At 39.8% G+C, this 12,206-nt stretch overlaps 2 protein-coding genes across 11 annotated transcripts in view; one reads left to right on the top strand and one right to left on the bottom strand.

The window, feature by feature from the left end:
• vwa8 (von Willebrand factor A domain containing 8) overlaps positions 1-4,813 on the bottom strand; it is an 86,391-nt gene extending 81,578 nt beyond the window's left edge. The window contains exons 1-4 of the mRNA XM_026145979.1: positions 4,529-4,813; positions 2,887-2,964; positions 2,666-2,796; positions 1,789-1,899 (exon numbers count right to left, since the gene is read on the bottom strand). Coding sequence (XP_026001764.1) covers positions 1,789-1,899; positions 2,666-2,796; positions 2,887-2,964; positions 4,529-4,667 — 459 coding nt within the window. The 5' untranslated portion in view covers positions 4,668-4,813. The remainder of the gene's footprint in view (positions 1-1,788; positions 1,900-2,665; positions 2,797-2,886; positions 2,965-4,528) is intronic.
• Positions 4,814-7,845: 3,032 nt separating this feature from the next.
• Positions 7,846-12,206, top strand: part of dgkh (diacylglycerol kinase, eta) — an 80,022-nt gene continuing 75,661 nt past the window's right edge. For 7 of the 10 annotated variants that reach the window (XM_026145828.1, XM_026145818.1, XM_026145819.1 and 4 more), the window contains exons 1-2: positions 8,141-8,204; positions 9,243-9,533. In XM_026145828.1, coding sequence (XP_026001613.1) covers positions 9,255-9,533 — 279 coding nt within the window. In that variant the 5' untranslated portion in view covers positions 8,141-8,204; positions 9,243-9,254. Of the gene's footprint in view, positions 8,205-9,242; positions 9,534-12,206 lie in introns of all 10 variants that reach the window. The other 3 variants (XM_026145821.1, XM_026145816.1, XM_026145817.1) reach the window with 1 other exon arrangement.

Below are 12,206 nucleotides of genomic sequence, written 5' to 3'. Positions count from 1 at the left end.
TGCCCCTCAACAATAATATTTAACTATTAATCACAGTTTTGCTACATAAAAGGATCTGGCTTGCATCAGTCACATGATCACCAATGATCGCCCTTGACGGCAGAACGCGCTGGTTACGAGCCGGGAACGAGCTCACAAAGAGCACGCGCATTTTTTGCGGTCCGGAGCTGTAGGAGAAACACAAGTTAACTCAGAGACACAGACTGATGCGACAAAACCAGTAAGTAGGTGTACAGCGTACACTATAGAGTGTAGCACCCAGGAGTATTAGCTTATTACGTACACGTTGGTAAGCTGTCTTGTTGCAACTGACGAACTGAAACAAACGAGCGTGCTGTGTGTGCAACAGCGCGACAAACATCACCTGTCCTTTTATTAACTGCACAAGTAGTGCTGGTCATAGCTGCTGGCTACCTGTGTAAGGCTGTCATGGGTCTGTAGCTCTGTCACCGTTTTAGGGAACATATTTAGTTTTAAAGTATTTAGAAACATATTTAGTTTTAAAGTAAGTTTCCGGGCTTTTCCTGCCTTTCTGGAGGGATTATATTTCACTAAAAAACGATCTAATATGCATGTCCACATAATAATTATTATAATTATAATATATTAAAAACACGCTGTATTTTAAAGAACATACATTAAGAAGCAGATTATATTAGATTTATATTTTAAATAAGACAAAATTTGGATTTTACAGCAGTAAGATTATTGTATCTCTACAGTTTAAAAATGTAATAAGCTTTCTCCCTGCACAGAGTGGATAGTGAAACAAATGGAATCATCATAATGACATTATTTCATATTTATTACTTCCCCCTCCTCATTGCTTTATTATTGTAGCTCTAGTAATAAATAATAATGTAAGGATTCTGGATCAGCACCAAGATGCCCATAGTATATACAGTATTCTGAAGGAGGTCTAAAATGTCATTGTGCGTGCATGTGTGTGTTTTATTTAGATGGATTTTTAAAAAAAATATTACTCATGATATAATATTGTCCAGACATGCCTGGTAAGGACATGAGGAGGAAACAGTAGGAGCTGTGTGAGGCTACTAAAGGCAGGGCTATAACATTTTTCTGTCATCACTTTATTATAGATTAAGCACAGGAGTTGTTAGGTGTGGATAATTAGATTATAGTTTATTGCAATAGCAAGTTGTGCCTTGTTCTCAGATAGACAGCAAGTGGAGAGTGATATATGAAATGATGGGATGGAAGGAAGAAGAGAAGCAAAGAGTGATTCACAGTCTAGTTTATTTCTCAGTTTTTTGTTGCCTTATGGTTCCAAGTGCTGTCACCAATCTTTGCATTTTGTTATTATCTCATGACACTTGTTTAATCAGCTACCATCTCTCCTGTGGACTTTTTACTGTCTACAGTCTCAGATCAACACAGCCCCGCCCTCCAGCACTATCCACAGCAACCCCTCAACAGCAACATTGTACCATCAGGTAAAGCATCGGCTACGTTTGCTTTGCCTTGTTGCCCATATTAGATTCTTGATGAATGTGTGTTGTTGTTATTCAGCGTGGTTCAATGTGCCCCTTTTTAACTTTGAGCACCCGCCCCTTTAAACCTCTCTGCACGGCCCTGCATACATCCAGCTGTTGTGGCAATTGATTTGGCTTTGTGATGCATAATGCACAACTAAAATAAAACAATATTTCAGAAAACACAATATTATACTTTACAGCTTTCATCAAAAATAATTCAAATGTCGATGTAAAGTGGATTTATGTCGAAGCCTGCATATTAGACTGTGTACAATCCATTAAATAAGCTTACCTGGTCTATGTAGAAGGCCGTCCCCGATCGAATCTCTCTCCTCTGTTTGAGGTCGGTCTCTGTGGTGTCCCTGGACAAAGCGACATACTCCACTTCCCGTTTAGTCAACTCCTAGTCAAGAGCAAGAGAACAAGTTTGGCTTGTTAAAAGTTAAAAGCATATTCTCTGGCTTATCTGATGCCAAATAATATGATAGAATTGTAAAAATAAATCAAATTACTATGCGTATCCTGCAAAGACACTCCTAGTCCATCGTTTATTAGAACAAACCTGGTAGAGCACAATTTACTCTTTACTTTGGTGCCGAATTTGTATAAAAGTTTCCATCGCACTATTAGAATGATACAACTTTATATTTATCTTATTAAAGCTATGCAATGTTTTAAAACTGCATTTACATTTCACTACTTTTGACTGTATGAACTTCTGCACTTTCTGAATTTTGCCACTTTGACAAATAATCGTTCTAAGGATGCTGCACTAGAATAAGACCTGTGTGGGAGTTACTGTGAGCCATGTACACATTTCCACAAAGGTCAGTGAATTTACTTTAGGCAAGCCACACGGTCAAGCTCAGCCACGATCCCTGAAAATCAGCAAGTGCTTAGTTACTCCACATCTGCAAGTCGCTTTGCAACCAAAGCCAAAACTATGGCATCTACAATACTGAACCGCAGTTCCATCTTCCATATCACGGTAATGTTTAATGATTGTTTAGCAACAAGTGAGCAGGAAAAACATCAGAATAATGGAGTTTTTAATTTTTGTTCATGGTTCAGTCCTAATCACATGATCAAAACTGTGGTCTAAAGAAAAAAAAGAAAAAGATACTCCTCTTTTATATTGAGTGTTTCAGTGTGTAACATGGAGGACTCACAAGGTACTGCATAGCTATGGATCTTCTCAGGGGTCCTGGGGGGCCAATGAGGAACACATCCTGACCCAAAAGGTCTTTCTGCATAATCCATCGGAGGTGTTGAGCCACCGTCTGAGGTAGGGAGTCTGAAACTGGCCAAAAAAAAAAAGCAAAAAGGAAACGTTTTATGCTGACATACCTATAGGCTTTGTTGTGACATACACACACAGAAGATTACCTACTGTGTTTCACAGGAACAAGCTCTGGATTCTGGGGTGGCTTGAGTTTGTAAGTGATCTCACCAATCTTCACTGTGTCACCTGTAAAGGAACAGGATGACCAATGCATGCACGATGGTTTTTGACAGACAAGTCAAGTCATAATCACAACAGTAGAGTTGATTTTATATTCACATTAGTGTTAGTCTTTGATGAAGGTACAATAAAAAATAAAGATATAAAAAAAAAACACTTCTCAAACAGTTTCGGTTTAACAATATGGTTTTATTAGATTTGCAAATCACTGCATTCTGTTTTTATTCAAATTTTACAGTGTCACAATCTTTTTGGAAACTGTTCACTTACTTAACTTTTGACTTGCATAAGTTTCAAGTATATAAAAGGCAGCTGACTCAGGGGTATGAATCAGTGTTGTGCACTGTGTTGTCCCCCTCCCCCTGGCAAGACTGTCCTATGTTGGTAATAATGTAGTAAGGTTCCAGAAAACCTGGTGCGAATCCCTGGACAGATCTGTGGTGCATCTCAGGGTGAACATAGAGACAGGCAACAGTTCACACTCTTGCATGATCTAATAATTATTTGTCTTTCCTGAAGTTTGCTCTCAAACTTAAGATTTACTCTCCCAGAATGGAATTAAGCTGCTTCTGCTCAGCTCTGCTGAGAATCAATAAAGCAATGGTCGGGACTTCCAGTCAATCAATCAATAAATAAATTAAAACATGATTATAGAAATCAAAATCTTATTTGGTTTTCATATATCCTATTTTCAGTGATATCAACTTTAATAGCAGAAAATTAACTAGGCATATAATTATTTTTTCTCTCTTTTTTGCCATATTTTTCAAGTATCCTTCGTGAAGCCTGGAGAACTATTCCTGAAGACTATTTAAAGAATTTACATGAAAGTTGCCCAAGAGAGTTATGGCTAATGAATGAAGGTGATCATACACACTTTGGTTTTGCCTTAAATACTGTCTGTATAATTTCCTTTCCCATTTTCCTATCAAATTTCTAAAGAAATGAGCGGCAGCCCAGGACTTTTGCACAGCACTGTAAATATAAAATTGAGTTATTTGTATTAACTATTACAAAAGGTTGATATTAAGATGCAAGTTTCAGCTTCAGGTTTAATTAGCATACATCGTTAACTAAGATTTTGATGTAAATCAGGTTTTAAAAGGTGTCCGGAAAAAAAACAATACATTTAAAATGGTGTTTGGAACTAAATGTGACAGAAGTATTGCCGTTATTTCAGCATGCTCCAGTTTAAAGAGCAACACGTGTGTTATACGTGGCTAAGTACCATGTTCCAACCTTTCACCTAGTGCAAGGTAAATGCATCGACTGTCTCACTAGATCACTTCTCACTTCAGATGCTGAGCTTACACCGTTTTCCTCTACGTGGAACAAACTATATATTCAACAGTATTTTTGCTACCAAGGAGCCACCGCAGTGTGATTCCTGCCCCATTAGACAACAGCTATTTATTTAGCCAGTTAGCTGTCACCAGACACATGTGTTCCTATTTCCAGCTGAAAACAAACTGAAAACACCTGTTCACTGGCTGTATACGTGGCATTACAACTTAAATGAAACAATGAAATGAAACAAGTGAAATGGCATTACAACTTAAAGGCCGGTTACCTGAGGCTGTGTTCAGAAGTTTGACCTCATGAGTTCTGAACATCCAGCCGTCTCTTCCCAGGACACAACCCAAAATATACCGCACCCTTCTTGCAGCAACAGCCGCAGCTGTGCCGCCACATAAAATTTGGGAGTGCATGTTCAAAATGTCTACGTTATCATACAAAACCTAACAATGAAAAAAATTAGCAGGCTGTCTTTTAAAACGGTCTGACCCGCGGCCTTATTCCCATTTCACAACAAGCGTCAGCTCATTTTTTCGGAGTCGGAAATAAATAACAGAAGGACCAAATGGTCCGACAAACAAGTCTTCCGTGGGAATACCATTTTAATTGAAAAGTGTTCCGTTCGCGCCGATAATTTTTGCAATATTACTAAGATTCTGTTGTTTAAAAAAAGCATAGTTTTGTTTAGTAATATTTTAGGTTATTAATTTGGCACCTGGTTGTTTCAACTGGCTTTGGCTAATAAAGAAGGCTACAAATATTGTTTATTGAAAATAACATTTTTTTGTCTTTTGGAATATGTTATGCCCAAATAACTCTTTACAATATATTCTAATTTTAGTGGCTTTATTAATCTGAATCTATTCATTTATTTGCTGATTCTGCTGTCCCCTCTTCAAATAAAATCCATTCTTGGATTCAAGTTTTTAAAGTAGAAGTGGACATAACAAATAAACACATGCTGAACCATCTAACAAGGTAAATACCAATTTAACATTGGTGATGTTAAGTGGTAAATCCTGCATGATTAACCATGCAACTCCTCCAATTCTCTAAACGTAAATTTTAAGAAATCGCTGCTAAAAATTATAGAAAGTTCTGGAAGTTCATTGTCGAGATTATCCCCAACCATTTTTGTTAACTCACAGAAATGTCCTTTTTTAAATTTATTTATTTTACTGTGGATGCATTGTATTAAAAAAAAAATAAAACAACATTAAAGTAGATAGTGAAAAAACAGGAACTTTTCTCTCATTTAATTATTTTTTTTTCTCTTTCTTCATCACTGTGCTGTAGTATGAATGGCTTGGAGAAGATCTTTATCAGGAGGACAAACTTTAAAATGTACCAAAATACAGTTGAAAGTACTAAATTTATCCCCTCCTTCACATTTTCCATAGACTACAAATGGGACGGATTGGAGTCTTTGCTGTCCAATTCTGGCCCCCTGGGCCTTATGTTTGAAAGCCTAGAATTAGATTATCAATATAGCATATTTAGAAACAAAACTTTACAGAAAACACAACAATAACAATATTATAACAGAACAAAATTGATCCGGGAGGAGATAGAAACCCAGCCTCAGAGAGTCTCAAGCTAGTGCACTCCTTCTGTGCCAAATCAAACACATGGCAACCCCTTGGGAGATAAGGAAACAGCCAAAGCACCTCTTTATATTTACAAAGCAAAGCACTGGCCGAAGCTGTGGCGAAGGGCAAGGGTGGCACCAGCGCCATGTGAAATATTCAATTCAATTCAATCTTTACGTCCATATTTTAAAAAGAACAATAACACAACATATAAACCATAATAAAAATGATAAAATCTTTTTTAAAATATAAAACCATAATATACATAAAAACCACAGTTACTTAAAAAGAAATCAATAAATACACAAACAACCAGTCCTTCCTCATGCTGGATGAGTAATGGGAACCACTCACTGTCTGATCTGTGAGTGCTAAAATTATACTCTTAGCCATCCAGTCGTTCTCTAAAAGTAAACATTAACTTTCTTAAAAGTGCTTTAAAAGTGCAAACACCCACAGCTACAAATATCTGCATGTTATATGATGGCCCATCGTTCACATCTGCACGTAGCTGGACTGGCCATCGGGCATACAGGGCATTTGCCTGGTGGGCCGATGGGTTTTTTATTGTTTTACTCTGATGTTTGGTGGTGGCTATGGCGGAGCTTCCACAGAGGCCAGCAGGTGGATGAGGGAAAGTGGAGGAAGGGACCCGTGGTGGCCGCCGGGTCGGCCGCGTTTCGTATTGGGCTGAAAAGGAACGCGATCTGTCCCGTACTTCAGCTAGAATGAAAAAAAGACACAAAGCTGGAGTTATTCTGTGTCTTTAGGCTGTCAGCTGCCTCTACTTCTCTCATTCTCTCTCCCTTTCTCTGCTGTTGCTACTTCAGTCACGAAACTGGCTTTTCTCTCTTGTTTGTTTATTGCCCACTTCGCGCCAGAAACAGGAAACCAGCAGTGGTTGCGCTAAACAACAGCAGCACGTTTAACCTTGATCAGCTGTTGTTAGAATTTATTAAATATTACTCTCTAGTATCAGCTGATGTTTGCTGGAGCCACAGCTGTAAAAGCTGCTGGTCATGATATGTGGTGAGAGGGAAACATGAAGATGAAAACAGGAGATGTCCTTACTGAATCATCAGAGCTGTAAAGGTGATGGAGAAACAAGTTTACCTTTTAGGTGACATGAATGAGTTGAAGGGAAGTTATAAACTGTTTCTGAGAGACAACTTAAACCAGGATCCTTTTTTACGTAGCTGACAGCTGGTAACTGTGCAGGGGCGGGTCTAGCAAAGTTTTGCCAGGGGGCCAGGAAGGGCATTAACAGGGAAAAGTGGGCATAAAGAAATACTTTACTTTCTTATATTCATTTAAAATGTCTAGCTTTTAACAAATAATTATCTGAATCTTACGACCAAAGTTTTTATCAGATGTAAAATGTATAGAATTCATACATATATACCAACAAGACACTGTACATTAGTGTCACAACAGCATTTTGTTTTTATTTTATTCTTTTACCTGGTGGGCCGGTCTTGAGTCAAAATGCCCGGGCCGATTTTTTGTCCCAGTCCAGCCCTGCATCTGTACCATTACTTCAGTACAATTATGACCTTCCTCTAGGTAAAGTACATAATGTACCCTTTGTACTTGTAAGTAATGCTTAATGCTTTCAAAAAAATCCGAAATATTCGGAATTCCTCTTGGAGTTGTTGTAGGTACTCCCTCTGTAACACTGTAGTGTGTATGGTCCAGGTTACATATTTATTCTTCCTATGAAACTAAACAATGCTTTCCATAAAGCAACCTACAACATTATCATCAAACTAACGTCAAACGAAGTGTTCGGAGCTGCCAGAGAGTAACTGGAGGGGCGTGGGTTTTACTGGACTGAAATGACACGAAGAGTGGGGGAAAATCTGAGAACACTGAGAAAAAAAATCTATGCTAACTAAATCCGGACCGGCAATGATTATAGATGACGTCATTGAAACTACCCTCACAATTGTGCTCACACGTGCACACAGTTGGATTACACACATTCGCGCCCCCCCCCCCCCCTCGCGAGCGAGCGGTGCCGAACGAGCCCCGGCAGTTTAAATCGCTTTGACATTTATCACGTGTAACGCCAATAAGCCCGGTTCTTGAAAGAAGAGAGAGAACGTCGCGGAGGAGGAGGAGAAGGAAAGGAGCGGACAGGAGGAGGAGAGGAGAGCGGTGGGAGGACGAGGCGAGTGTGTAGTCCAATCTGTTCGGTGTGCACATGAGTGGCGTAGCGAGGCCAGTGAGCGCGAGGCAGGTTGTGAATTCCTCCACCTTCCTTCCCTAATTTCGTTTCTTTTCTCTCCGGAGCGGACGCTGAGGTCTGGGACTATGGAAGATGTCTACCCTTACAGCCGCAGCCCAGCCTGGGAGGAACTGGTTAGTAACGTTCAAAACTGGTGGAGACTTTGTTTTGAATCGCTCCGCATCCCATTCTACTTTGAGTTTTTCCAGAGAAAGGAAAACAGTGAGACGTCTTGCGTGGTCTGTTTGTGAGTTTGCACACTTTGGCGGTGTTTGGTCCGCTAAAGACTGCGCGCGCGCCTTTACCCCCTCATTGGCGTTATTACGACGGGCTGTCATTCTGTTAAATAAATAAATAACTAAATAAGTGGCCCGTTTAAAGTGTGTCGTGGGACGTTCGTAAGTCTTAGTTAACAGTTCTCAGATAAACAACAGTTTTTGATTCTTTTTTCACCCACACAGTCTGTCCATTTCCTTTAGTTTTAAATCGAAGTAAAACTGTTGTCCGCTTCATGGAAATTCAATTTAACGCTGTCTTGTCAAATCAGTTTAGCGGTTTAGTTACATACATAAAAGTGAGTTATTTGGACTTGGATTATAACACGGAAAAAATTGTATATTTATAGAAAAATATTGAAAAAAATACAGAAAATATGCCTTTGTGGCCTATATGTTCATAACTCCTATATAGCTCTCATTAGGCCCACAACAGCAGCTATAAATAGAAACAAATATTATGAGACTATTTCTATGAATTACAGTGCCACTACCATATAACTCTTAGCTAGTTATCACTGTGATGTGTATATTAGAAACCTACTTATAATAGTCTTTGTGTGCATATTAGTTATTCAACATCACATCAGGCAAAAACAACAACTCAAAAGTAGTTTAATTTCTCTCGTGTTTGTGTCAGACAGCCGCTAGGGTCTGCCATTCCACGGCCAAGTTCCCCGGTTTACGGAGTGGATGAGGCGGTCTGTAGCCTCAGTCTGGACTGGCCGTGCAGGCTGGAACCATAACCAGCAACAAAACAGAGACTCGGCTCCTTTTTTAATATCTATATATAAACGCCGTGTAGCCCATCCCCGCTGTGCCGCGACATGCTACATCCCCTATGCGTTTCCCGGCCCACACACACTCCAGCAAACACAGCCGTCTTTATTGTCATAGAGGCAGTGAGAGATGACAGCGAGGAGAGACGCTTCCCAGCCGCTGAGCAGCTCTCGCCTCCAGGAGAGGAAGGGGACGGCGGAGGCGAAGGCTAACCCCGATTGGTTTTATCCCTCCCCTCGACAGGAGCCGGAGAAAGGGCCGCCGTCCGCGGCGGGGATCCATGCCCATGTGGTGGGCGCTGTCGCCGGCTCCGGCGCTACGGAGGAGTCCTCCGATAGCGAGGCAGAGCAGGAAGGCCCCCAGAAACTCATCCGGAAAGTGTCCACCTCAGGGCAGATCAGGAGCAAGGTAAGGCAACTGTCGCTTCTCTGCTTGTATTGATATCTGATTTAGTGTGTGTGTTTGCTGGGACTAGCTGCTCCCTGGCTGCTGGGTTATCCTCAAGCAACGTTTGCTATGACAGCACCAAGGATCTACCTGCTGCTTTGGACATTCAACAGTTTCATTTGTGCGCAGAGCTTTATTGTCTTTCAGCCTTACTGATGCCTAAGATACCAGTAAAGCGAAGTAAGAAGCAAGGATAGACTTATATTTAAGCATTTACATGTAACATGAAAGCTCCGTCTTTCTATGGAAGGTGTGAAATAAAAATCAGTAATAGGGGGTTATTTGGGCAAAATTGCAGATGTAATTATTCTCTTTACGTTAAGGTTTAAGATTATTTAATCATAACTTATCGAATCTGTTGCTGGCAACAAAGTCTACTCAAGCAAAAGAAAGCAAGTATTCCTTATGATAGCAACATCTTTTTGTGTGTTAAATTTTCATCTATGGTGTGCACAGTTCTTTAGCCTTGAATGTCATTCTGGCCTTAAAGTCAGTTTGACCTGATAGAAAATGAAGTAAACATTTCAGCCTTTATGATAAAACATTTTGTTTCGCATCTGTTTGCAATCTGTTGCATCTCTCTGCTTAACACGCAGGACTAAGTGAGAGTATGTTGTGCAGATTCTTCGTCTCTGACACCCAAGCTTTCTTGGCTCACACGCTTAATGAGGGCCACCCTCCCACATCAAGGGATCCACTTAATTATTGACTGCTCCGCTCCACCCCATCTTCATTATTCAACATGGGGATATATTTAGAGACTTGGGGCTCAGGAATGTCTGGACATTCATTTTTTATGCAAAATCTCCTAAAATGCTACCTAGAGGAAACACTTTAAGAGATATTTGTGCTGATTTAATTAAGAAGTTACTAAAAAAAAATCAAAAATTTGATGCTGATTGTTATGTTATGAATAATAATGTTATAAATAATGATAAAATGTTATCAGAAGTTACTAAATTCAAACAGTTTTGCTTAGAGTGACTAGTAAGAAACAAAAAGCTCATTATTCTGCGAGAAAAGATTTGAGAAGCTTAAAGCCATAAATGTTTGCAGTTGCAACATTATTATGTCAGGCAAGGGCTGACCTAAAGGGTGATGTAATATATAGTCTTAAGTGTAAACAGAGGTGAATGACTGTCTCATCAGCTAATGTTTGTTGAATTTTCCTCAAGGACTGTTTGCTGTAGCCTGATTTTTCCATCAGTCATTCTTTATTCGCCTGTCATCCATGAAGTTTGGCTGGAGTTTGAAAAAGTGAATAAAAGGCAGGTTGATATGATGTACGCTCCTGACTGCAGCAATGTATATACTGAAGGTGATGCTAATTGCATCGGTTGGCAGACAGCCCAGATAGCCCTAATCTGTTCTGCCACACTATATTCAGCAGGCTCCATGTCACTGTAGAATTATCAGTGGTATAAAGCACTTCTGTTGTAATTGCATCAGTTTGCCTAGCATGTTGACTTAGCGCTAACAGAGGTCTCAGACTTGTTTTCGTGTGGGTCATTGAGTTTTCTCTTGGTGTGTGTGTCTGTGCTGAGAGTTCCTAATGGATCATGCAGGCACTGACTCACTGAGTGTTGTTCCACTGGGTTGTTTGCACAGCTCTGGATCTGTGTGTGCATGCATGTATGTGCATACGCTTGCCCGTCACATTGTCTGTGTCCATCCCTCTGTCTGTCCACTATCTCTCTGGTTCTTTGGTTGCTACAGACAACGGCATCTTCCGTCCCTTATTGGTCAACTCCATGGTAATGCCTGCCTGTTAGACCGGTTTAGTTACAGGGGGCACATATGGCACGGAGTAAATCTCATCCCATAATTACCTCCGATATGCCCTCTCTGCGTATGTTTGAAATTTTCCAAAAATTCCAAGAAAGGCTTGTCAGTAAACCAAAACGCAGACAGAATGTAAAAATGGGAAAGACGGCTAACTTGAATCGGAAATGTCCAAGTTAACAACTCATATAATGTAACACGAAAGCTCTCAAAAGCTTTTAGAGTAGGAGGAATGAAAGAAAAGAGTCAACAGGGGGGTTGTTCAGGCAGAATTAGATAAGCTATTAAGCTCATATAACAACATCTCATGCAATCTACTGTGGGCAACAAAGTCAATTTAAGGAAAAATGGACGCTCATATGGTAACATTGATATTGATTTCAATGAAAGTCTTGACTCGTGACAGAAGAACACTGAATAATGCAGCTGAAGTCACTGCAGCTGTTTTTCTGACTAATATCAATTATTATTGATATAAGCCCACTGTTGTTGTTCCGGGAGCTCTTCTTTTATACAAAAACTAATGGGATTGGACTGTACATGGGAGGGATTAGAAATAGAAATAGAAATTAGAAATGGATATTTCTCTCTATGGTGATAAACATACATTGCTGTGCAATGCATTTCAGCCATTAAGTGAGTTTATGACAATAATCGCACAAAAGATCCAGTATACTTGGGCTACATATTTATTATTATAGCCAAAATGTAAGGATGCATAATAATCTTTTCATAGCCTCTTTGCTGTCATCTCCACTCTCAGCCCCCTCTGTTTTTTTTTGTTTGTTTTTTTTTTGGAGGAGGTGCTGTTGCAGTTGAAGAGAGCTTATAAACGTGTGACTAATGCTGTAG

The sequence above is a fragment of the Astatotilapia calliptera genome, chromosome 16 (genome assembly GCF_900246225.1).
Source record: "Astatotilapia calliptera chromosome 16, fAstCal1.2, whole genome shotgun sequence".
Taxonomy (NCBI): domain Eukaryota; kingdom Metazoa; phylum Chordata; class Actinopteri; order Cichliformes; family Cichlidae; genus Astatotilapia; species Astatotilapia calliptera.
Note: the sequence above shows the minus strand (reverse complement) of the source record. Positions and strands in the feature narration are given on the sequence as shown.